General features: G+C 34.5%; 1 protein-coding gene across 9 annotated transcripts in view; it reads right to left on the bottom strand.

Moving 5' to 3' along the window:
* PCDH7 (protocadherin 7) overlaps positions 1-23490 on the bottom strand; it is a 414694-nt gene that overhangs the window by 345781 nt on the left and 45423 nt on the right. For 6 of the 9 annotated variants that reach the window (XM_032400146.1, XM_032400150.1, XM_032400152.1 and 3 more), the window contains exon 2: positions 4899-4958. The exons of the other annotated variants lie outside the window; for them this stretch is intronic. In XM_032400146.1, the coding sequence (XP_032256037.1) occupies positions 4899-4958 (60 nt within the window). The remainder of the gene's footprint in view (positions 1-4898; positions 4959-23490) is intronic. 9 annotated transcript variants of the gene reach the window in all.

Raw genomic sequence — 23490 nt, 5'->3', positions numbered from 1 at the left:
GCAAAAAATAACAGCTACTTATTTATGGATTGGTTATCATAATTAGCATCATCCTTAGTTTTCATGATAATCTGACGAATAATCTATCATTCTTAAGTTTCACAATTTTAAGCTACTAATAATTGGGGAAAATTATACTCCCTTATGATTATAGATAAAGTGATCCTTCAAAACATTGTTCTTTGACCTTTCAGAAACTTTCATCATTGGATTGTGACAGGTTTGATTTCAGTTTTCAGTTTCCTTTCACTTGTCTATGCTTGAAAAAAATTACAGCTCACAGTGCTCTAAGATTTGAATTGTAGCAGACCAGGAACTGATGAGTTCCCCTGGAGAACCCGTACCTGCACAATTTTGTGGGTTTCACGCCATAGTATATGAAGTACATCGAGAGCTTGGAGTTACCTTTTCTGTGAGGTGCCTTTTATTTCACTAATGACAGCGATATTGAGTGTATTTTAGCCCAGGAACATCTCAGTCAGCAACAACTACACTCTCTTCATATGTTAATTATAAAACAACTATACGGAAATTAACGCTTGTCGGCATTTATTGAGTCCTTGTCACACCATACTCACATTACCGAGCTAAATCTCATTTAATAATCACAATCGATGCATGACATAGATGTTGTTATTGACTTTATACTACATCTGAAGAAACAGAGGTAGAGCCAAGTTACTTGTTCAAAGGTCAGTTTGTGAGGTGTATAAACCACGTTTCGAACCCAGGCAACCTGGATTGCAGACACTGCACTCTTAGCTACTATCATAGTCCTTCGTTTAGCACATGGCATTGTAATAATTAGCCTGTGTGGCTGGAATTCCCATTAGACCGTGAGCTCTCCTTGTTCAAAGAATGCAGTTACTCTTTGCCTCAGTCCACAGCAGTCTTCGCTTTCAAATAATGTTTGATGCAAATAGTATGTGGTAACCTATTTTAAGCCTGCAAAACAAGTAAGTTAGAAAAGAATTTCTTCTTCCCTGTCTACAATATTTAAAGCAGATTTTCCATCACAGATTCCATCTTTATCCAATACTTCTGTGCGCTAAGAACTTCGGAATGCCTTTCGCATCTAAGTCATGCATGTTGAATCTGCCGCACTCGCGTTAACAGATGTATGATCTAAAGAACCAAAAGAATCCACCTCTGTACCCTAAAATAATTCCAGAACCTAACTTGCACTCCCATCTTTTACAGTGTTTGGCATGAAAGCTCCATGACCCACTGGCTGAGTGGAGCCTCTGAAACCAGAGTGGCAGGACTCAGAGACCAGCTCTACCTCCTGCCAATTCTGTTTCTTTGCAAATTTACCCAAACTCTCTGTGCCTAAATTTCCTCACCTGTAAAACGGATGATATGACAATAATGGTATCTGCTTTATGAGGCTGATATAAATATTAAATAGAGCAATGAATATATCATCTGCATAGAGTTGACTCTTGGTCACGTAAATCGGATGAAAGAGGTGAAGGGGATTAAGAGTACACTTATCTTGGTGAGCACGGAGTAATACATAGAATTGCTGAAGTGCTATATTGTACACCTGAAACTAATACAACACTGTTTTTTAACTACACTGGAATTAAAATAAAATTAAAAACATTAAAAATTTAAAAAATAATAAAAAATAGTTATCAAAGAAATATTAAAATCAATTCAACTAATTTATATTTATCAAAACCAGGAAGTGGAAAAATAGCATACAAAAGAAATAATAACCGGAGCTAAGATGAAAAGCAAGTCTTTTATTTCTGAATAATATTTTTGAAAATTTTTTTTTATATTTTAGTGAAATTTTTACTTACAGTGGGTTGGTCATGGGAGAGGCTTGGTAAGTGGTCTCCCATCTAAATTTCTAATCTTGTATAATAAAGAATAAGCTGACAAAATTAAATTTTATTACCTAAGTCAGTTCCATAAATGACCAGAAGTTTTGCCAAAATGAAAAAAACCTGTGTGACCAGTTCTCTAAATAAGGATACCTGAAGTTTATCCATGCCACCTTTGTGATTTTGAAAGTGACACCATTTTGCAAGTTAGTATGCGCCGTCCTCCCAAAATTGACATCCTGTATATGCTTTCACTTTGCTTCATACTGTTTCTCTGACCTTTCCCGGTTGGAGTAGTAGCTGGAAGCTAAAATAAAAGCACTGTTTTTCTGTGTGAGGCATTTTGTGACTAAACATTAATCCCGAAATTATAATAGTTGCAAGACCCCTCTGCCTGTTGCTTCCCCTAAGCAGAAGACTGTAGGATGAAAGAGCCCACAGCAGTAAACATCAGGGGCGAGTGTTTCCTTCTCCTCTGAACCCAACCAGTCTGATCCAAGTCTAGAATGCCTTTGAAGTCAAAGAGACCTTCATGTGCTGATCAATCCTTGGGGGGTAAAGAGCAAGAAAAACTGGTTCTGGCACTTTAATATTCTGCCAGGGAATGCATTCAACTCAGCTCAGAACAAAAAGGCTTTCTCGGTTACAAATTGAGTGATTTTGTACTTGGGTGCCTCTTGGTTCAATTAACTTAGACATACCTATTGATCCCAGAACATGATTATTTATACTTCAGTACATATTTCCATTAAGTCAAACTAAGGATGAACAGCAACAACTGTAAATTAGTATTTTCCCTTGCTCTTAAGGCATGCGTTCAGCTTTAGGTCAATTTAAGTGGAAAACAGCATGGGGTTCCCTTAATACTAATGATCACTATTGAGTATTAATATGATCAGTATTAAGTGTCACGCTGTAATGTTTCCAAGTTATTGAAACCTTTTAAGTTTAGAATTAAAATGATCTAAAAATTGACAGCACAATCCAAACCCATCCTTTAATAGATAAGAAATCTGAGCACCTAAAAACAAACAAACAAAAATTATTCATTGGGTCTGGCTCTTTAGTGGCAGAAGAAAATTTGACATCAAAACTCCTGACTCAGTCCAGGGCACTTTTCTCTTCACACCCTCGAAATTATCTCTGTCAAACCTTCTCTCTTTATCTAAAGTGGCTAAGCTCTTCACTCTCAAATTGTGAAGATGTGACGACTATATTCCAAAAACCAGCAACATGAGCATATTTTACATCCTATTATGTTTTAAGAGATTATTAAAATAGGAAATATAGTCATCTTATAAAGCAGTTATCTTTTTATTATTTTGGTCACAGAAAAATATTCAATACAATAGAATTATACAGCTTATAGACTTATAATTTATTATAATAGCATAAATAAAGACAAAAATCCCTGTAATAGTATAGATAGGTACCAACTTCAATTGATTGTCACATAGAAAGAAGAGGTAAAAATTTTTACTATAAACTTAATCAGCAAGATAAAGAGAAATGAATACAAATACCAGAGAACAATAGTTTCAAAGTTATTATGGCACATGGTGACTACAAAAAATATGTCAATCTGTTTTAAGTATTTATTATCTATGTTAATATATGATTACTTGTTATTAATTTAGGTTGAAGAGAAGTGAAAAAAGCTGTAACTTATAGGTAGATTAAAAAGTTATAGTTAAAAATCAAATATTTCCCAAATCTCTTCTATAAGAACATCCAAGATTCACATCCTCGGTCACTGAGTGAAGTAGCCTGAAGGAGTATAATAGGACTTTCCAACTGTCTTTAAATTGATTTCACAGGAGCCTACTCTCATTTTCAGACAATGATACTATCTTCATTTAAATGGTTCAATGGCAATAAATATTACACTTAATTGGAGAGCCTTCGCAGTAGTCATTCTATATCAGAATGGCTTTGTTTGTGAATAATAATCTTTAATAATGATAACATATATGAAATGGCTTAAGACAATTTACTCTACCTCTTTACATTCTAGGTAACAAACCAAAGTGCAAATGTCAACCGTTAAATTTTACCTCCTTCCACTTACATACGCACACATGCAAATGCATCCACATACACTCACACCCATACAAAAATTAGACTTTATACAGTATCTTCAGGTGAGCAAGTAACTATATTGCAAAGAGGTACTTCCTGCATGCAATTCATCCTTAAAATGAAAAAGGCCTCCTCTGCATACATGAATGCATAAGACCACAAATTTTAAAGGCCAATTTCCTATTGATATAATGGCCATACATTCCTTGAACATTTAGGTGGTTTACCCTAAATTCAATCAGAAATTGTGTAAAATGTCTGTGAGATATACTGCGACCTATCCTCTGCTTTTACACCATAATAAATTATATTTCAAAACAAGTATCAGAGCGACCTAAATTTTATTTTCTTTCCTGTCCACTAGTTTCTCATTTTCCCTGACTGGCTGTAGTATTTCTTCTTAACGCCTTATTAAATTATTAAATAGCATTGAACAGTCTAATTTTCCCAGAATTCAGTCCTGAGGTATACATTTCCATTTTCTTTGTTGATCTAGCACAGGCTCAGGTGATTTCTACATAACACATCCAATTAGTTCAAGCAAGGCAAATGAAATCACATCTATACTAATCTCCACATTATTAACTATAAACAGTAACAGGATATGTCTCCACTCTTTTGCTTGAGTCCATTCAAGTGCAAACTGAAGGAAAAGGATTTCCTGTTCTTCTTTTCACACTCCTGAGTATGATTCTGTTTCTCCACAGTTATTGATAAGATTGCAAAACCTCTCTCACATCCCTCCTTTATTCCATATTGAGAGCTTGATTTTTTTTTTTTCAGTTTGTTTGCCAAGTATAGTTTCTTTTTTGCAGAGATTTTATTTTAAGTCCATTTTTGTTTTCTTCAAAATCAAAGCTTCATTTTAATCAGATAGTGGTCCTGCCCCTTGGGAATCGATTTCTTTTTACACAAGACAATTCAAGTCTATTAGGATCCAACACACTGAGTTGGAACATTACATGTGTTTCACTTACGAGCACATACATTCATTTTACACGATTCCTCAATGTGGCCAGGGGGGTTCGTGGTCTGCACTGTATCCACCTATAAAAAATACAAAAATATATGTCTGCTTTACAGGGATGTGAGTAGGGTCTTGCTAGCCTAGCTCCAAAGCTTGGGTGCACATCTTGGCTGATAGTATTCTTTCCTTCCTTAAGATGTATTTGCAATGGCCATAACCTCTTTCAGAAGTCCTAGAGACACAACAGTTTGCTACAATTCACAACCCTGGGGGATCTAAATCAATACTGCTGGCTAATCTCATGGATGCTATCTCTGACAAGAGATATTTGCATGGTAAAAGAAACATTCAATTAATTGTGTTTCAGGCTTCAAGCTTTTCGAAGCTATGAAAATGTCAACAGAGGAGGGGTGGCAGGCTAGTGGGGGTTGCTGGCTTTGTTTATATTACAAATACAAAGAAGAATGAAATGGTAATTTTGTTGTCACAGCTTTTACAACTTACAAGTCCTTAAGATCTCAGGGGTGTGGGCTTGATCTGAGTGTTCACACCCTTTAAAGTAGCTCTCTTGTCTCCAAACACAATCTTTAGACAGCTCACTGTCTCTTTACAGAAATCTGAGCAATTAACATGCTATCAACAAATGGTCCGCTGATCTCAGGTCAAGGATGGATTACTCTACTCTTCAAAGTCCTGACCCTAAAAGGACAATGTTTTCCAATTTTGTATCTAGTCGCACAAATAAAAGTCATGGTAATATTCCTTCAAAACGTATTGGTGCTAATGGCAGTTTTAAATAGTGTTAAACATTTCTCTGAATTTGAGACTGACCAATAGGCTGATTTCTGCTCTCAGTGCCAGAAGGTACAAGAGTATTGTCTTCTAGTTTGATGGTACAGTTGATGTTAGTAAAACCTCTAAGTAAGTTTGAAGATTGCCAAAAAGACAATAAATCACTTCCATAGAATAAAAATGCTACCGTCCACTACCAAATTATCTATCTTTAAGAATTAGAATCAGTAAAGAGGAATATTCTCCCAAATTTCCAATGTAACAATGCATCAGGACACGAGAATCAAAAGTCAGTAAAGAAGTAAATGATTTACTTCACAGAATAATCGACCAATTCATTTTTTTTAAAAATAAATGGTGTAAAAAAAAAGCCAAAACAAGTAATGTCTAATTTTGAAATTAATTGTTCATATCCAAGAGTGGAAAATGTTTAAACATTGCTCTAATTGCAGATTATCAATATTAGCTATATAAATTTAAGCAGCTTTAAGATGTCTTAATTTTTTAAAATTAATTTTTATCTTTTCCTAGAAATGAAAAGAATATTTTTTTTCTTTCTGTAGCAGCTCTAAAAGCTAACATAACTTGGGATGCTCTGCCCAATCACACAAGCAGAACACATTTACCAAGGCATCACTGATAAGTGAATCTTCATAATTTAAATTATAAGTTTAAGATGAACATAGTTTATCTTATTTTACACAAGCTATACGACTGCACATTTCATTTCAAAAATGCTTATAAACAAGTGAAAGCTAAATATTTGAAAGTTTCGTTTATTGTTTATTATTCCCAAACCAACCACAACGACGTAGCCATAATACATGCCAAGACTACATTAGACCTTCCTGTTATGTACTCTTACTGTATGTGACATGTTGCGATAGCATTTATCAAATATTTAACTACTTTCGTGAAGTCCCTCACTTAATTCTCACATCCTATTCAAGGCTGCAATGTGCTCCCTGAAGGCAAATGTCACCTCCATTCTGTTTATTGCTACATTTCTCAGTGTTGGCACATGGTCAGCCCTCAGTGAAAATTGGTTTAATGAATGAATGCATGTTTGAGAATAGCTAATTAAGGAAATCATATTATTTGTCACATCATGGTATTACTATTATCTAATTTTAATATTTGGAAGTCATATGGCTATCGATGACATTCTATTATTTGTCATATGATTATGGAATAGATCTTTCTCAAATCGCAGCAAATGCTCTTTACTTTACTAGCATATTATTTTTCCCATTTTTCCCCTCTATAATTCTGTCTTAAATTGTCTATCCACCTAAAAATTCTCAAATTTCACTACCTTTTCTTTTTAATCTTTCCCATGTAACAGTCATTCTTTTCTCTAAAGAAATGTACTATGTAAACTTGTCTACAAGGTTTTTAATAAATGAATACACAAGTAAAGCAATAAAAACAAACATTAGGAAATCAGAGGTGTCAAAATGTTTCATTTTCTATTTTCAAGACCTGACATACTTTTAACTTAAAAGCACACCCAAGAAATAGAATGCATTGAAGTAATAAAGTTACCATACAGCCATGCAGCCTAATGAAATCCTCGTATTAATGTCATTGAAGAATAACATTCCATAAATTTCATTTCATAAATTAACTATGTAGGAGCCAGTTTCGTGTTCTTGTGATTTTAAGCTTTGATGCACTGAACAAATGCATCTGGGCACTAATATTCACCTGTCACTAAAGCCAAGAAAAATGGATTCTTTCCTTACCATTAAAGATTAATATTTAAAAGTAAAAGTGCATACTTCACATCACTTATTGAGTTCATGGAGAACTACTTAAGAAATCACCATTCTGAAAGCTGTCATTGGTGAGGGTCAGGGTAGAAATGGATGTTACCAGGATGTGTTTGTTTTGATTTGAATCAGCTAATTAACACAAAGTAACAGACATACTCTTATTAATTCTAAAAAGGAAAAAAAAAAAAAACCAAACACTTCAAAACAATAAATAAGGAAATATATACTTTGAAAGGAATATGTATCGATTTTTCTACTTATTTTTATTAGATATACTTCAAAAGTAAATCACGCACCTATGTAATTGATATAGATTAAGTACAAGTATCTGTTGCATGCGTTTGCGTATAGTTGGCAATATGTAAAAACTACTATGAATATTCATGATTTTCTCCTTGACTGATGCTCAAATCTGGAGAAAAGAAAAAGGTATTACTTAAAGAGCAGAGTCTATTCCATGGCACGGAGAACCAAACTGATGGTAGTCTCTGTCATCTACAGAGACAGAAACAGGAAGTAGATATTCATACTCCCGAGCATCAACGTATAGCATAGTAGCTGAACCAGGGCACAGCCACCTCAGCACTGAAAATTTATCTGTTACTTTTTAAAAATACTAGAAAATCATTTGATGTGGAAAACGGGACATAACCTAAACGTGGGTTTGGGTGAGTGGAGGACTATGAGGAGGACAATTCCGGACAGTATTTTTGTCTTTTGCTTCCTTTTGATTTTTGTAAGTGATGTACGCCAAACCATAAGTTATAACAATTATTAGTTGCCGCAACACCTGTATGGATGTTTACTACAAGATTACACTTAACTAATTTTATTTCACGAAAGTCTTTGTGAAGTAGAAATTGTAATTTTGTTCATTTTACTTATGAGGGAACTGAAGTTCAGAGAGCTTAATCTTCTTACAGAAGATCACACAGATAAGAATCAGGGCCCTAAACCAAGACTTCTGGCTCCTAATCAAATATTTTTTCCCTATATTATGTTTTCTCATAATTATTTTTTTATCTGACTTTGAATCTTTTAAAAATAAACATCTAAGTTATAACTGCAAATGTCTCCATTTTTGCCATGGTTTAAGGAATAATAAGCAAACTTATGTAAGCTTCCTAACCAGGTATTTATCATACTCAGGATTCTATCATAATTGTTTAAATTTATGAACACGTAAGAAGCAACTTCAACATACACAAAAATTGTCTAAATTGCCAAAAAAAGACAAATAAGACAAATTTTATCCAACCAAAGAAAGGAAAGCCTATACCCATTTATAAGTGAGAGTGCACACTCACACACACACACACATGCACACACAGGCCATTCACTAGCACTGTCTGTACTACACGCTTAAGAAAAGAAGCCTTTTAGAGTGCGAGTCAACCACTGAACTGGCCATGGAAGGAAAGGGGCTGAATAATTTCATACCAATTCTTCATCATAAGTTCTTTGCCCTGACTTCAGAAAATGAATGATTTGGGCCCTAACAAAAAGAATGCCTTAGGTTGGACAGCCAAGCAATCAATATTTATTGACTGACTGACTGTTAACAATCATGGAATCTCAGAGTTAGGAAGAATGCCAGAGCTTATAAAGCCCAATCATGTAAGAGGCATTACAGAAGGTACGGAAGGAAATACAAAGCATCATCGAGCACAGTCCTGGTTCTGAGGAAATTTTTATTGAAGAGACATACAAATACATACATATAAAAGATTACTAACAGTGGGAGGAAGAGAGAAGAGCCAAGTAGGTAAAACTATGAGAGCTCCAAAGAGTGAGAGGAGAGTGTGGTGAGGGTAGCAGGCAAAGCACTCACTGACTAACTGAACCTAAGCAGGGTCTTAAGAGAAGAGTTAGCTTGAGATCTACAGAAATGAGGGAAACTACCTGAGAAGAGGCAAAGCTGTGAGGCACATGCAAGCTGAGGTCAGGAGAGAGTGAGCAGATTCCCCCCGCCTAAACCAGAGATTTCTATAGTTCCATTCAACTCCATCATGAGGTATTTTCTCTGCTTTCTCTACTTAGCTCAAGTCTTCATGTAAGAAGAACCAATGTGATAATTACAAAAACAATAACAAAACTGTCTGGAACATCCTAAATTAGAAATACACAAACAAAAGAAAATCATAAGGAAGAGAAAATACATTTACAAAGTGCTGTACTGCAAAAATCTGAGGGTTAAATGGATCCATGCAGTTTAAAACCACGTTGTTCAAACGTCAACTGTGTTAACATTTTTTTTTTTTTTTAATATAGAACATATACCTTTTTAAAACACTGATTATCTTTTGGGGGTGGAGTTTATAGCAGACTTCTACATTCTAAGACACACATTTCTATACTTAAATTGTTATAACAACTGTGTATTACTTCAGTAATCAGAAAAAAAGTTAGTTAAAAATTATAAATAAATATAAGTAAATAAATAAATAGACAGAAATTAGGATCCCTGCTGTGAGTTGAAAGGATACTTGGGGAGGAAAAGTCCATGTATACTGTCTGCAAAGATGTCTTCTTTATAAAAGCCTCATGCTAGCATTTTAGAAATAGTTATGCCATCTAAGAAAAGAATGAGGACTATGCTTTATTCTACCCACCAAAGGAAAAGATAATTCAGGTAATTTTTAACTGAATAATTAAATCTCTGTAAATGCAAATTAACTGTATTAAAATATATATAATTTAGGTATTCCAAACTTTTGATGAAAGGTTCACTCACAGAAGCAAATGTAAAAAGGAAATAAAATCCCTTAGTTCACTGAAAAAAAAAAGAGAGAAATACACAAATTAAGTTAACTGTCAGAAGCCAGAGAATGCAATTAAAACAATTATTTGTTAAAACTAATTAAGTATTTGAGGATTCCTGCTCTAGAACACCTATTCTTAAATGCTAAATCCTGTGTGTCTTAATTCTTAATTTTATTTTTTCTTGTTTTTCTTTTAAATATTTTAAAGACACACTTTTCCTAAACCAGGGAGTGATAGAGCTCAATACAAAAAAGACAATACTATACAAGCAAAAACACTAAAATGGATCCTAGCTTTACAGTTCCAATTACATCTGGCCAAAGTTGAGTATTAATGCATTTCCATTCTTAAAGCTCATAATAAAAATGTAAAACGATGCAAACTTAAGCCATCATCATTATCCTTTTCAGACCATAATATTGGCCACTTTTGGAAACAAGAGCAGTGCTGCCTAGGGTTCATGTGCCAAAGCAATAAGCTGCCTGAACAGGGACTAGATGTTAATGAGAAGATGAAGTGAATAGCAAACTTGGCTGTTCTTAAATGCCCCTGAAATTGCAATCGTGCACCTGAAAAATTGAGAGCTACTTGGGGAGTCTTAAACACCCACAGAAAGGAGTATTAAGTAGTCAAAATGTTTCCAGGTGATGGATAAACTCACTAAGAGTTTGATCCACTAACAAGAAAATGAAGTAAAATGTCCAAGGAGTTAACTGAGTCTTGAAAAAGTAAATGTGAGATAGGACAAAATTACAAAGTCCAGCCATCCAGTTTCCTGCTTTATGGGAGCTATGTTAAAAGTGTAACAATTGGCACAGTGATCATACGGTCCTTGGGTTAATAACAGATGAACTTCTAAATTGAATATAATTCTCTTTTAATATCATTTGTGGTTGACCAGCTTCAAAATTTTATGCTTTCTGATAATTAGAAATTTCTAAAAATGTTTTCATAAATACTTTTGTAAATACTAAGTGGCACTGATTTAGGGATGGATATGAGCATAATAAAATGCTGACTTTTAGTACACAGAAAGATATTACATTAATAACTAATGTAGAAAGACAATTGCAGAGTTAAGGGAATCACCTTCTACCAAACTGCATTTTACCAGTAATAATACTGAGGCCCAGAGCAGTGACAAGACATATTCAATATTATACTGCAGACCTAGGATTAAAACTAAATGCCTACACTCCCAATTCAGTGGTTTATTTCCATGCAAATTACAACTTAAAAAAAATCAAAGATTTCGGGATGAGATTATTTAAGTAAAGACCAAGTATCTCTAATTCCACTACATTCCAGTTGTGAAATGCAGAGAAGATATATAAATTGCACAGACATCCTTTTAACTTATACTACACTTCACATTAAGAATGGCAGTGGGCTCATCAAAAAGAACAAATGGCAATGCAAAAAATACAGCAAAATATGGTAAATACCAAAACAAATTCTTTGTAATAAAAACATATCTGCATGAGCTAAATTTGCATAATCTCTTTTTATTTTGAAGAATCTGAAAATTCATAAGAAATTAATAAAAATGAAGCCAAGCTTTTTTATAGTTTCATTTCAAATTTTCTGGGCGTGGTCCCAATTCATATTATACAGAACTTTTTAAATATGTCTTCTATGAAAAGGACAGTAAATCTTACTCTTTAAAATAGGTCACAGGTCTTAAAGCACTTAATCAAAAAGCGATATGGTGTTTCCTAACAGAATAAAAAAAAAAGATTATTTGCTTCTCTTTTGCTCCTTTGTCTTATAAGTGCAGTGTGATGTATTAGTTTAATTAAAGTCTACCAAATTATCATAAGGATTTTATGTGCTGCAAATAATTGGCTTTTTGTTCTCTGCTCACTTTTTGTTAATGGAAGCAGAACACTTTTTTTTATGATACTTAGTATAAGATACCAGAAAACTACAGAGGAAAGGCAAATGAGGTGCCTAATAAAGTGACCTTTGTCATCTCGGACATGAAATAAAATTAAGTCTGCACTAATGCAATGAGAATAAGTCAATGTTTCCAAAGAGTTAAGAGGATAGGTGATATTACGGCTCAGAGCCAAACCACACCAAGAATCCTACCATATATAAAAATGACAATCCCATTAATATGAAAAGCTGATAGGCCCTAAAATGAAGTAAAATGTATAAATAGATCATGTTATAAGATTTTTTTTAGTGTAAAGAATAATGAATCAATCTTTTTTTATGGGACAGATTTAGGTGATAAACCAGATAAAGTATATTACCAGGTATCTCTTTGATAAGAGACAAATTAAGGACATGATGAACAGAGAATTAATGAATGTATCATACTAAATGGAAGTTGTTTCAGGAAGTAACAGTATTAACATAACCCCTCTTGCCAAAAAAGTGAGCTGGAACAAATTATAATTAAAATATACATTCATTTACAGACGTAACTACCTCTAACATAGCATAAAAGAAAATAATCTGTTACATGAAATCAGTTAACTGAGTAATTGTGGTATCTAAAAGACAGAAATTACCAGTGATTTTCTAACAGTATAATTCCTAAAGTATATTACAGAATATATATAGGACATAAGTGATAATGAGCAGTGCTTCTTTTGTTAATAATTTAAAAATGTAATCATTATTCATTTATGACTATCCTAAAAAGAACATAATCTATATATTACAGACTTCGGGAAAATTTGAGCTTAAATTACTGAATTGCTTTTTAAAAAATGTCTGCTTCTATTCTTGGCCTCATAACATGTTAAAAGTGTTTAATTACTAATAATAACTAACATTCTAGTGCATGTTTATGTGTGGTCCCTACGAAGTAGATACCATCATTAACCCCATTTAACAATGAAGGGACTTAAGAACTGAGAAGTTAACTTGTTCCAAATTACAGATCTTAAAAAAATGGCACCGTTGAAATTTTAAGAAGTCTCACCCTGGTGTCTGTGCTCTTAACTAGACTCCGCTGCCTCTCCAATTAGTGATAACATTGTTCTTAAAAGCAGGTTTTGTCAAACTTGCTATACCTTCTTAAATATACCCAACAGCATTTTTTAGGTAGAGAATATGATCAAATTTTTAATATATCCATAAAAATTTCAGCATCCAATCTTAGGTTTAATAAAACTCTCGCTCGCTCGCTCTCTTTATGACACACACACACACACACACACACATGCACACACCCATCAAAATAATAATTACATTATTACATCTCTGAAGAACCTCCAATATGTGTAACTAATGCTATACTCAGACAGCGTTAAGACTATGTTTTCCTCTCAAAGTCAGTTCTCATGAAATCTCATTGATCGTAAAATGTGCCAAACTAATCATTAGGCCAAGAAAATGATAGTCTTCCCAACCCATGATACATTTTTTGAAGAGAATTCTCTCATTGGTTCTCTCTAAAGAAACACTCCTAGGATGTGCTTCCTCCGTGAGTGCACATGTATGTTTTGAACAGATACAGTTGATTTATTCCATTTGTTTTAAGCCAAAGAGTGAAAGGGAATCTTTGACAAAACTGTCATCTTTAAAACACTGTGATATTTCATTTTCCCCTCTGCAGTATTTAGATTGCCTGGGACTGAAATGCTTCCAGCAGTTCCTATGTCCAATTTTTCAAAGCTGTCACTTCCTAGCAAATCTGCTTAAGCAAAATACTTATGTTGCTAGAAAACAGAACAAACATACTTTATAAAATACATTCTATTCTTTTTTGCAGGTCAAAGTCTTATTCAAGAATGGGAACTTGGAAGAAAGTGTGGAAATAAATTAAAAGATGACTATGATGGATTGGCTTAAGTCAATGAATCTAGTGCACTTCTGATTAGATTCCAGAGATAACACTTGGACTTAGGAGACTTTTCCACACAATAATCTTATAATCAAAATGTTATTTTCAATGCATTCACTAAAGGTCATTAAATTGAAAAAGAACAAATTCGGAGGAAAATGGGACATTGAAAGATGACCACGGTTACTCTTCCTCAGTTCATGTCTGTAGCAGCTATTATAATGTACTTGTCAACATTCTCTATCCCAGAGGGTAACAAAAAATCGCCAAGCGTTACACTTGGAGACCTCTAGCTTTTCGGAATTGTGAGCATCATAACTCATATCCTACAACACCTTACGAAGTGAAAGCACAGCAGAAGCAAAATGCAAAATAATGATTACAAAAATGGTTTGAAAGACAACAAAACTTCAGTTATTACTAAGCAACTTCCAAAATGTGAGAATATGTTTTTAAAAGATTCAGTCATATTGACTTGAAATGCAACTCAATATTCTTAACACATAGTATACTTTCTGGATACACATATATACACATTCTCTAAACTGTGACTTTTTAGATATGTAGCATATATATTTGTCACAGGTGAAACTTTTTTTCATGTATGCACGATTACACAATTCTGGCTTAAATTAATGTCTCCAAGTTTATGTGGTAAAAGTTACCTAAGACTTACAATTCCTTCCATTACTTTAAAAAGCTAGTCATGTCTCAGCAAAAGCCAAGACTGCTTATGGTCTACAATCTGTAACCCAGTTCTCTCTTGGCACTTTAACACTAGATCTGTCACCCTTTAACACCACAAAATCAATACCCTGTAATGTCATGGTTCTCTGATGGCCCACAAAGTCAAGGCATGATCAATTTCAACTTCCTTACTAGACAGAAATAGACTTAGACAAATAAGAAAAAGATTTCATTCAAGTTAAATTCAATAAAACAAAGGAATAAAGGTAAAGAGAGGCAAAGTTGTTAGAATTCAGTCCAATGCATTTACACTGAAATCTAGATCCATTTTTAAATCCAACTAAACTTCACACTCAGCCAAAAGGTATGTATCAGAAATTAAAACAAGCTTAGAACTTGCTCCAGTCCCCAGATTAAGAAATACTATCAACTAATTATGTCTGTGTATGTATGCCTATGTTTCCTTCATTGCATTAGTCAATAAGCAGTAGGGAAAGGATGGTCTCTGAGTTCTTTATTGTGTATTCCTAGAAAATAGGATAATTTTTGGCCTCGTGGCTCATTAACAGCAGGAATCTTGTCTTTCTTGTCATAAACTATGTATCATGTACCTAGAACAGACCATTTAGGGCTTACACAGAGTAAGCCCTTAAATATATTTAATTAGGGTATGAAAATCAATGCATACATTAAATATAATCTGGTACCTAAACACTTTTGAGGGCAAAAGCCTCCTCTTTCTTGTTCACAGCATGTATCCCTAGCTTCTACTGCGCCTACCACATAGCAGGTACTCAATGAGCACCTGCTGATTTGAATGAATAAAGAATGCCTCCTCTTTTAGACGTCTCTAGTCACATCTATAAAATGTAAAGGAGGGATACAGAGAGAATAGGACGGTCCTCGGGTTTACTCATGGGAATATGTATGTACATACCCTCTTGGCTATGTGCAGAGACACAGATTCAAAAGAAATCAATGAAACGGGTCTCTACAGGTCAGAGAAAAGTTGGAAAGCAATCTTATTAAGAGAGCTAAAAGAAATTGGAGTTATTCAATTGAACAAAGAAAATGCTGAAAATGCCCAAGTGAAGCAAACCAGGGTCGGGGTCTTCCAGGCATGTGGTACCGAGACCCGAGTTACTACTTCCAGTCCCACAAAAGTAGACAGTCGAGCTTGGCTCACTCCCTTGTCTTCCTACGCTACTAACAAGAAAAACACACTCCCACCTAGCTTTCTCCTAGAGGAAGCTGTGTGACAAAATTCTGACCAGCAAGATATAGAGAAAAGTCCTCGTGGAGGGCATCTCTCTGGATAGAAACAAAAGGTGATCAAGGAAAGTTTTTCCTTTTCCTTTTCGTGCTTCCTCCTTCTCCCTTCCTGAAACAGGGACAGCTTGGCTAGAGAGGCAGCAACCAATTTGGGAATATGAGAAGGAAAACCAAAAACTAAGGATACTGGAGCAGGAGGATAGCCGTATAGTGACTGCTCAGTAAAATTTGCTGATTGATGACTTCCTGAATCTTATTATAAGGGCGAAGTAAGCCCCTCACTGAACTATGGTGAATGTATTACTCGCAGCTAAATGCATTATTAAGTGATATATTTGCTAAAGAAAAAAAAAAAAAACAGAAGGATCAGAAAAAAAATTAGAAAAAATATGATCGTAAGGCCATTGATACTACTCTTAGATAACAAATACAGGGCTGTAGGTGACTTTGGTCTGATCAACTACCGTGTTTTGCCAAATTTTGTATCAATGACACTCTGCAGAAAGGAGGCAGCTTTTCAGTGTAAGAAGCTCTAAACCGAGAATCAGAAGACATGAATTTTAATTCTGGCTCTGTCACTTAATAACTCACTTAACTTTTAGCAAGAGTTTCTTCAATAAGAAATGGAAACCATAGCATTTAGTTGATAAGGAGATTGTTAGGATTAACAATACAAAGTGTGCAGAAACAGTTTTTAAGTGCACAGTGCTTTACCAGTAGCCATGTACGTGAAATGACATAATTAAAACATTTAAGTATAGGTTCTGGAACATAGTAGATGCTTATTTATTATTATCACTCTTGTTATTATTTGACAGTGTCTGTCTATATTATCTTCTTTTCTAGAATATCTTGCCACAGAAGTAGATCCTCAGCATACCCCTTCTGTCTCATGACCCATGCCTCTGGCTCATGGTTGATTGAAATAACAGTCAATTCTTAACCTCAGCAGAGCCAGAGTTTCTCTCTCTGGCATTTGAAATCGGTACCCAGAAAAAGTACCAGTCTTATAAGTAGATGGGGATGTATCATATGCACTCAGGAAGGATGGAGTTGTCGGCCATAGTTTACAATTGAGAGTAGAAAAAATAAAACAGATCATCTCCAATGCAGGGAGAGAAAGTGAATGCACAGAGGTAAGAGGTGCAGGGTCAGGGAAACACACACTGAAATGTGTTGCCAAGTCAGTTATAGGAAATCTGAATCTATGAAAGCTATATAAGGTCACACATAATTCCATTCTGTTTCTATAATTTTGTGTTAGCTCTGTGATTTTGATCTCATAAAGAATTTTATTAAAAAAGACATGTAAATCTGAAACAGAAAGTACTTTCTGATTTATTTATGATTCCTAATGGTTGCAATCATTAAAGAAAATATGAGATTAGTTAAAATCCTGAAGCTATGAAATATTGTCTTGAAATTTTTAATCTGAACGTCTTCTTGCAAAATAAATCAAAAACCACATTTATATATACTATTTTCCACTTTCCTCTCCTGTAAGTAGCAAACAGCCTGAGTGAGAAAATACGGATTTTAGGTACCAGAAAAATAGAACTAACCAATTTCTAAACCCTCCCTGACTATTTAGTAAATGGTAGGATCCTCTGGGTACATCATGGTACCCAAACCCTAGAATCAAAGTATGGGTTTCCTGAAGGTGGGTAGAGCCAAATTGTTAAACGCTTTTGGATGGAGTCCCAGAATGTGAGGGCTTATGTGTATGGCCTTGTTTTGTTTTGTTGACAATGAAGAAAAACTCTTGGGTTTCACTATAATCCTACCTTAACAATAGTCATTTTTCAGATGTAGTACTGGTCATATATGGTCAGTTTTATGTTGTGAGGACAAAATTATAAATTTGTTCAAAATGAGAAGTACAGATTAAATATAAGAAATGTAGGGGAATATTTCCATCTGGCGACAATAAACAGACTGAATAACACATGTGTCCTCTTTAAGACATTTGGGTAACTTATTTTGTCAATGAAATATTAGCTTCTGATGGAAAGAAGTTTTATGACATGACCTTCCAAGAACAGAGAAGACCCATATTTAGTGTGTTTACACTCACTTTAAATTGTCACAGCTTAGATCTAAGCCACCGGCTCACTTTTGGGATTCAGTGGCAAAAAATGTAGTGATGTAACATAAGTCTATAAGCTTATACCTTGCATAGCTTCTTTAATAATCAATCTTGAAGTGTACACTGGTTGTTTCTTAAAGACAAATGAAAGACAAACTATCTTTGTTTTTCCCCTCAAAATTTGGTTCATTGCATAATTTCAGCAATAACTGATGGGATCTTGTGCTAATTATTAAATAAACCTTTTGTTCAATTTCCCAATTTTGTTCTTATGTATTTAATAGGAATTTTGACAGTCTTCTAATTTATAATGATCTGAAGCACAGATTACAGCTATAATTATAACTTCTATGGTAGAAAAGCAGTTAACATGATACAGACACTCAATTAGTATTCGTGGGGAAGATGAATCTATAAAGAAAGACAGGTAGAATACGCTATCACTGAGCACTATATTCCCACCTGAGTTTCATATTTCCCTTCCAATTTACTTCACCCCAGTTTCCATAACAAACATATTGGGTAACAAGGCGAAGACAATCAGTGCTATTTCTTATTGTTAAGAAGCAAGAATTCATAAACCAGTCTCAAACCGCATCCCATAACTAAGGAAATCTGCCAAAATACATGAAAACAATAATGATTTATTTCTTGGAAGAAGAGAAAACCTAATGGACCATTTCAAGCAAGGACGAGTGGAACTTGGTGCATTAGCAGTATCTGTGGGATCTACTTTTAGAACAGATACTCTTTGTTTGAAAACAGCGGGAAATGATGTTAATCTGCAAGTGGAGGAAGCCGTTCATGGCCATCTAATCAGAACATGGTGTACTTATGGCATCTGTCATTTCATTTTTCAACTCAGATTATCCACCAAGCCTGTTCCAGTGACCATTGTAAGTGCACCACTCTTCATAAATTCAATGGGTGTTTTGCAGGAACAAAACCTGTGGGATTGGACCCTTCAGGCTAAATTTTACCTGCATCATCAAGAATATAGCCAAAAATGCCAATTAATGGTACAAAGCACAAATAATAAAATTTCAGCTATAAAAAAAAGTCCTTTATGGACTAAAAATATCATCTATGTAATCTATCCCTGACTCTGCAGGATGGCTCCCTAGAATATTAACAACCAAAGCTATCCAAATAAATTCTTGCTGAAAAGTAAATGCTGTATGAAAACTGACCTCTTGGCTAGAGAGAAATATGTAAGATAAAAGTGAAGTAAAAGAAAAATGCCATTACATATTTAAGTCATCTCATTTTGCGGTTATTAAACTTTAAAGCAAACAAAACTTGCAACGTGGTAGATCGTAATGTATTCAGGTCTTCAAAATGGGGCAGACAACATATAAAAGGACCCTAATAAGCATGAGAGAGTGTATCTTAAAACAGAAACATCTCAAAGTTAAGAATTAAGGAACAATAATGAACACAACGAAAGGGAAATACACACCCACTGAGAAATTTCATTTTGAATCGCGACCTGGGAAGGCAAGTCTTCAAGCCAAATCGAAGCTTATGAGACAAATATATGCATGCCAGCCAAGCAGTGAAAAAAAGCCTTGAAAGAACATCAACACAGATGGGAACGAGATAGCTGACTTGCAGGAAACCATGCGGAGTGACAGCTCGGCAGTATCTCCACACCTAATCTGGCAGCCGACCCTACGGGGCAACACTGCAGCCAAGTCAGCGGGGTCCTAGGCAGATGTGTCTCAGAACTGGAGGCTTCGTGCAAGAAGTCCTGGTGCCTAGGAGCCTGCGACTCTGCAAATGGGGTTTCAAACCTATATAAACATCAAAACTCGCTACTGGACTCATCGGTACCTAATGAGATGCAAATTCTAGGTCTATTTGGGGAAAACTGATCAGAAAGGAAATGTTTGCCAATAATTCCTATGAAAACATTCATTCGACCTGGACCCGTGTTGCTCACGGGATTCAATTGCTTCACATAGTATATGGGAGGGGAAATAAAATCATCGCCAATATTAGATTCATTTAGTTGTAAAAAAAAAAAAAAAAAATTTACATTTTTTAAGGCAACCTGAAACTATCATCACCTCCTGAACATGATCTGTTCTCCAATACTTGATTTAAAAAATTTCGTTTAAAATGATGCTTTATTTCCATTCGTTTTCACAGCAAATATCATCACCTGTTGGTCCAAACTTGTTGTGTTTGTAAACACAAGTCCCTCTGAGAGAGGTTTCTAGGTGCTTTTAAAGATACACGAGAAAGAGCAGAATAACAGAAATTGAAAATCAAGTCATGGGTAGGATGGAAAATGTATATATATATATATATATATATATAACCCACCAGCATCTGGTTAAATATATTCATTGACATCGTAAAAAGCAAAATAGTGTCTGGAAAACACTTTGCTCTTACTTGAAAACTTCCTACTCTGAAACTTTCACTTAGTTAGAGTATTTATTGAGCCCAGTTTCCTGCTTTAGTATGACTGAATTGCAGGGAGTTAATCTCAGATTCAGGCTGACTGAGGTCTTCCTGTGCTCACATTGCCTTTGCAAATGGAGCTTCCTGGGGGAGCTGAAAAAGAACCAAATGTTTCACAGCTGAGGCTGTTCACCTGACCTTCTTTTGGTGACAAAATTTTATTCTTTCTTTTTTTAAAGGTCTGGCATTTCCAGTATTAAACAAATGAAAGATGAAGATGTAAACATACAACTTGTAATAGCCAGTAAACTTAGTAAATGTACATTCAATCGTGGAATGAAACAAATTCAGAAATCAAATAAGACAGAACTGCTAAATCTTTAACAGCTCATCAGTTGATTGATGCATGCCATTAGATTTATTGTAATGGCAGCCACATATTCATACCTACTAAGAATAACCTATCCAAAAATAAGGTAAAATTTTACTTTTTTTTTTTCATTATTCCATCTAGTCTTTCTCATTCTGAATATGACATTGCCAAGGTACTATTATTAGATAACCATCTCCAACAAAGCGGTAGTAAATATCAGTTTCAACTGATGAAACTAATTAAGAATGAAGGATTGGAGGAGAGTTACCCAAAATGGAATTTTGCCAGCTCCTTTAATGGTTTTAGTGTATTAGGGCTTGAATTTTCCTTTCTGTTGATGTTTCTTTCAGTAGATGGGCAATAAGAAGATTTTTTTTTGAGAAGTTTAATTTTCTCAAGTTTCCAGTTCAGTGTTCTAAGTTGCACGATAAATAATGAATTCTGTCTTACTAGTAAGATCTGATTTTGCTGTTTTACTTAAATTCTAAAACCCCTTTTCACTCAGTGCCTCTGGGAGACTAAGGGTTTCCTAACTGTTGGCAGAGCTACTAAAGATCTGTAGCTCCAATGAAAGGAAGATTTTCATCAGAGTCTGACTTTTTACCAACAAACCTTCACAGTTCTTGTTACCATCTCTTTCCCTTTTAAAAATGTACCTTGGACTTCTGCTATCAAAAGGTTTCAGATTGGCTGGAATATCCAATAGACACTGACCTGTGCTGTGAAGTTACTGAATCAGTATTTTCTCAGAGGCAAGTTTGCCACTTGATAAATCATTAGCATCACTTCCTGTAGCACTGAAGTTTTCCCTAGGGGTTCCTACTAACTAAGGGCTAATCACCCGTGTTTTTATTTAGCTCTTGAGTTCCGATTAGATCATAGTTTAAAGTGGATAACTGCAGTCTGCTAATTCTTACCTGACAACATAGTGAAAAAAGACTACATATTCAGGAAGTATGTTTTATCTTCCCTTTTAACAAACTATACCTTGCTATTGTATCATTAAATGTGAAACCATGCTGAGTTTAGCTGTTCAGCGAAAAGATACTAAAAAGATTTCAGTGGCCATATGTTATTACTATGGGAATTCCTACTGGCTGAGCTATTAACAGCCCACTACTAATTTTAAAACTTGATGTGGCATTATAAAAATGCATCAGAAGCAGGTTTATGTCAATAACAATGTATTACAGGTCAAACTCACCCAAAAAACATTTAAAAGTAATTTATTGAATATTTGAGATTAAACATTGTCATAAACATTTCTTTCCCACTTATAAATCCATCTTTTAAAATCTTTTTAGTAGTGCATTTAATACATGTTTGTAAACGGAAATAGAATTCTACTAATTAATTCCAAACTCTTGCAATTTGAAGAGAATGCGATAAAAATTGCAATAACTATAAGACAAATATATCAGACATAACATTCTAGAAAATGCTTTCCCTTGAGTATTTTTTATCAAAAATATTACGAAAATATGGAAGACATTTTCTGCTTGCTCTTTTCTCTATATATGGGTCATTGTTTTACTACTTTACATATATATGTATATATATATTTCATCTATATATATAAAATTTGTCCTCTGAGATTTTATATAATACAGTACTTCTACAACTAACACACATTATTATCTGATATTTATAAATACAAAAGTATCTCAGTTGAGTGGATTTCAAAACATGTGTTTGCCCTCCACACACTAATGCAGTTTTCATATAATTAAAATTCCCAAATCATGTATTGTCATTGAGCACATCACAACTCTTGTTAGATCAAATCATTTTGCAAGTGAATTCTTACAAAAGAAAAAAAAAATAGTAACCAAAATTTGAATTTTAGTTGCCTATTTTTAAATTGTATATAAATGCTCTCAAATTTCTGATAGTTGTAGTATTATATCAAACGTATAACACAGGAACACTTTACAATTAAGGGGGGGTCATGAAAATTAGTACCTTTTTTTTCCTACATGTAAAGGGAAAGATCCCATTGGTATGGAGTCCCCAGCTACTCTTTCTGGTGACGTCTTTTCTAAGCCCACTAGTGTCTTTTAACAGGCGTCATTTGTTTCTCTTCTCTGTCTCAAAGGAGTTTGGCACCTCGCCACTCCCTCCCAATTATAAATATGCAGTTGGATAATTGACCTACCCCCGTTCACTGACGTACTGACTAAATGGAACAGACTATCTTCTAGTAAACCACCAACAACAGGTGGGAGAGGAAGTGCTAACTAATCAACCTCAATATCTGAAGTCATTATGGACTCAAATCTTTGGATACCTTTTTCAACTCTCTCATCTATTAAAACACCCCCACCCTCTTACCCACCTGCACACCTCACTCACTCACCAGAGAACACAGTAAAAGGGGTTTAAAATTGCATAGAATTTTCAAATAAAATACACGTGCACACATGCACATATAACCAACTTTTTTCCCCCTCGGCATCCTAGATTTTACAATCGGGTGCTCGATTTTAAACAACTGTAAAGTCTAGAAAATACAATTGTGATCATAAATAAAAGAACAGTGTATTCCCTTGGTCCACAGAGTACCTGTTCATTCCAAAGTCTCTGCTAGAAGGACAAGAGAAGCCCATTAAAACACAAAACTGGAAAGAGCACAACCATGTATGGGATGTTCTTAAGG

The sequence above is a fragment of the Phoca vitulina genome, unplaced genomic scaffold (assembly GCF_004348235.1).
Source record: "Phoca vitulina isolate PV1807 unplaced genomic scaffold, GSC_HSeal_1.0 scaffold3, whole genome shotgun sequence".
In the NCBI taxonomy this organism is placed as follows: Eukaryota; Metazoa; Chordata; class Mammalia; order Carnivora; family Phocidae; genus Phoca; species Phoca vitulina.
This window is presented reverse-complemented; position numbering and strand designations above follow the sequence as displayed.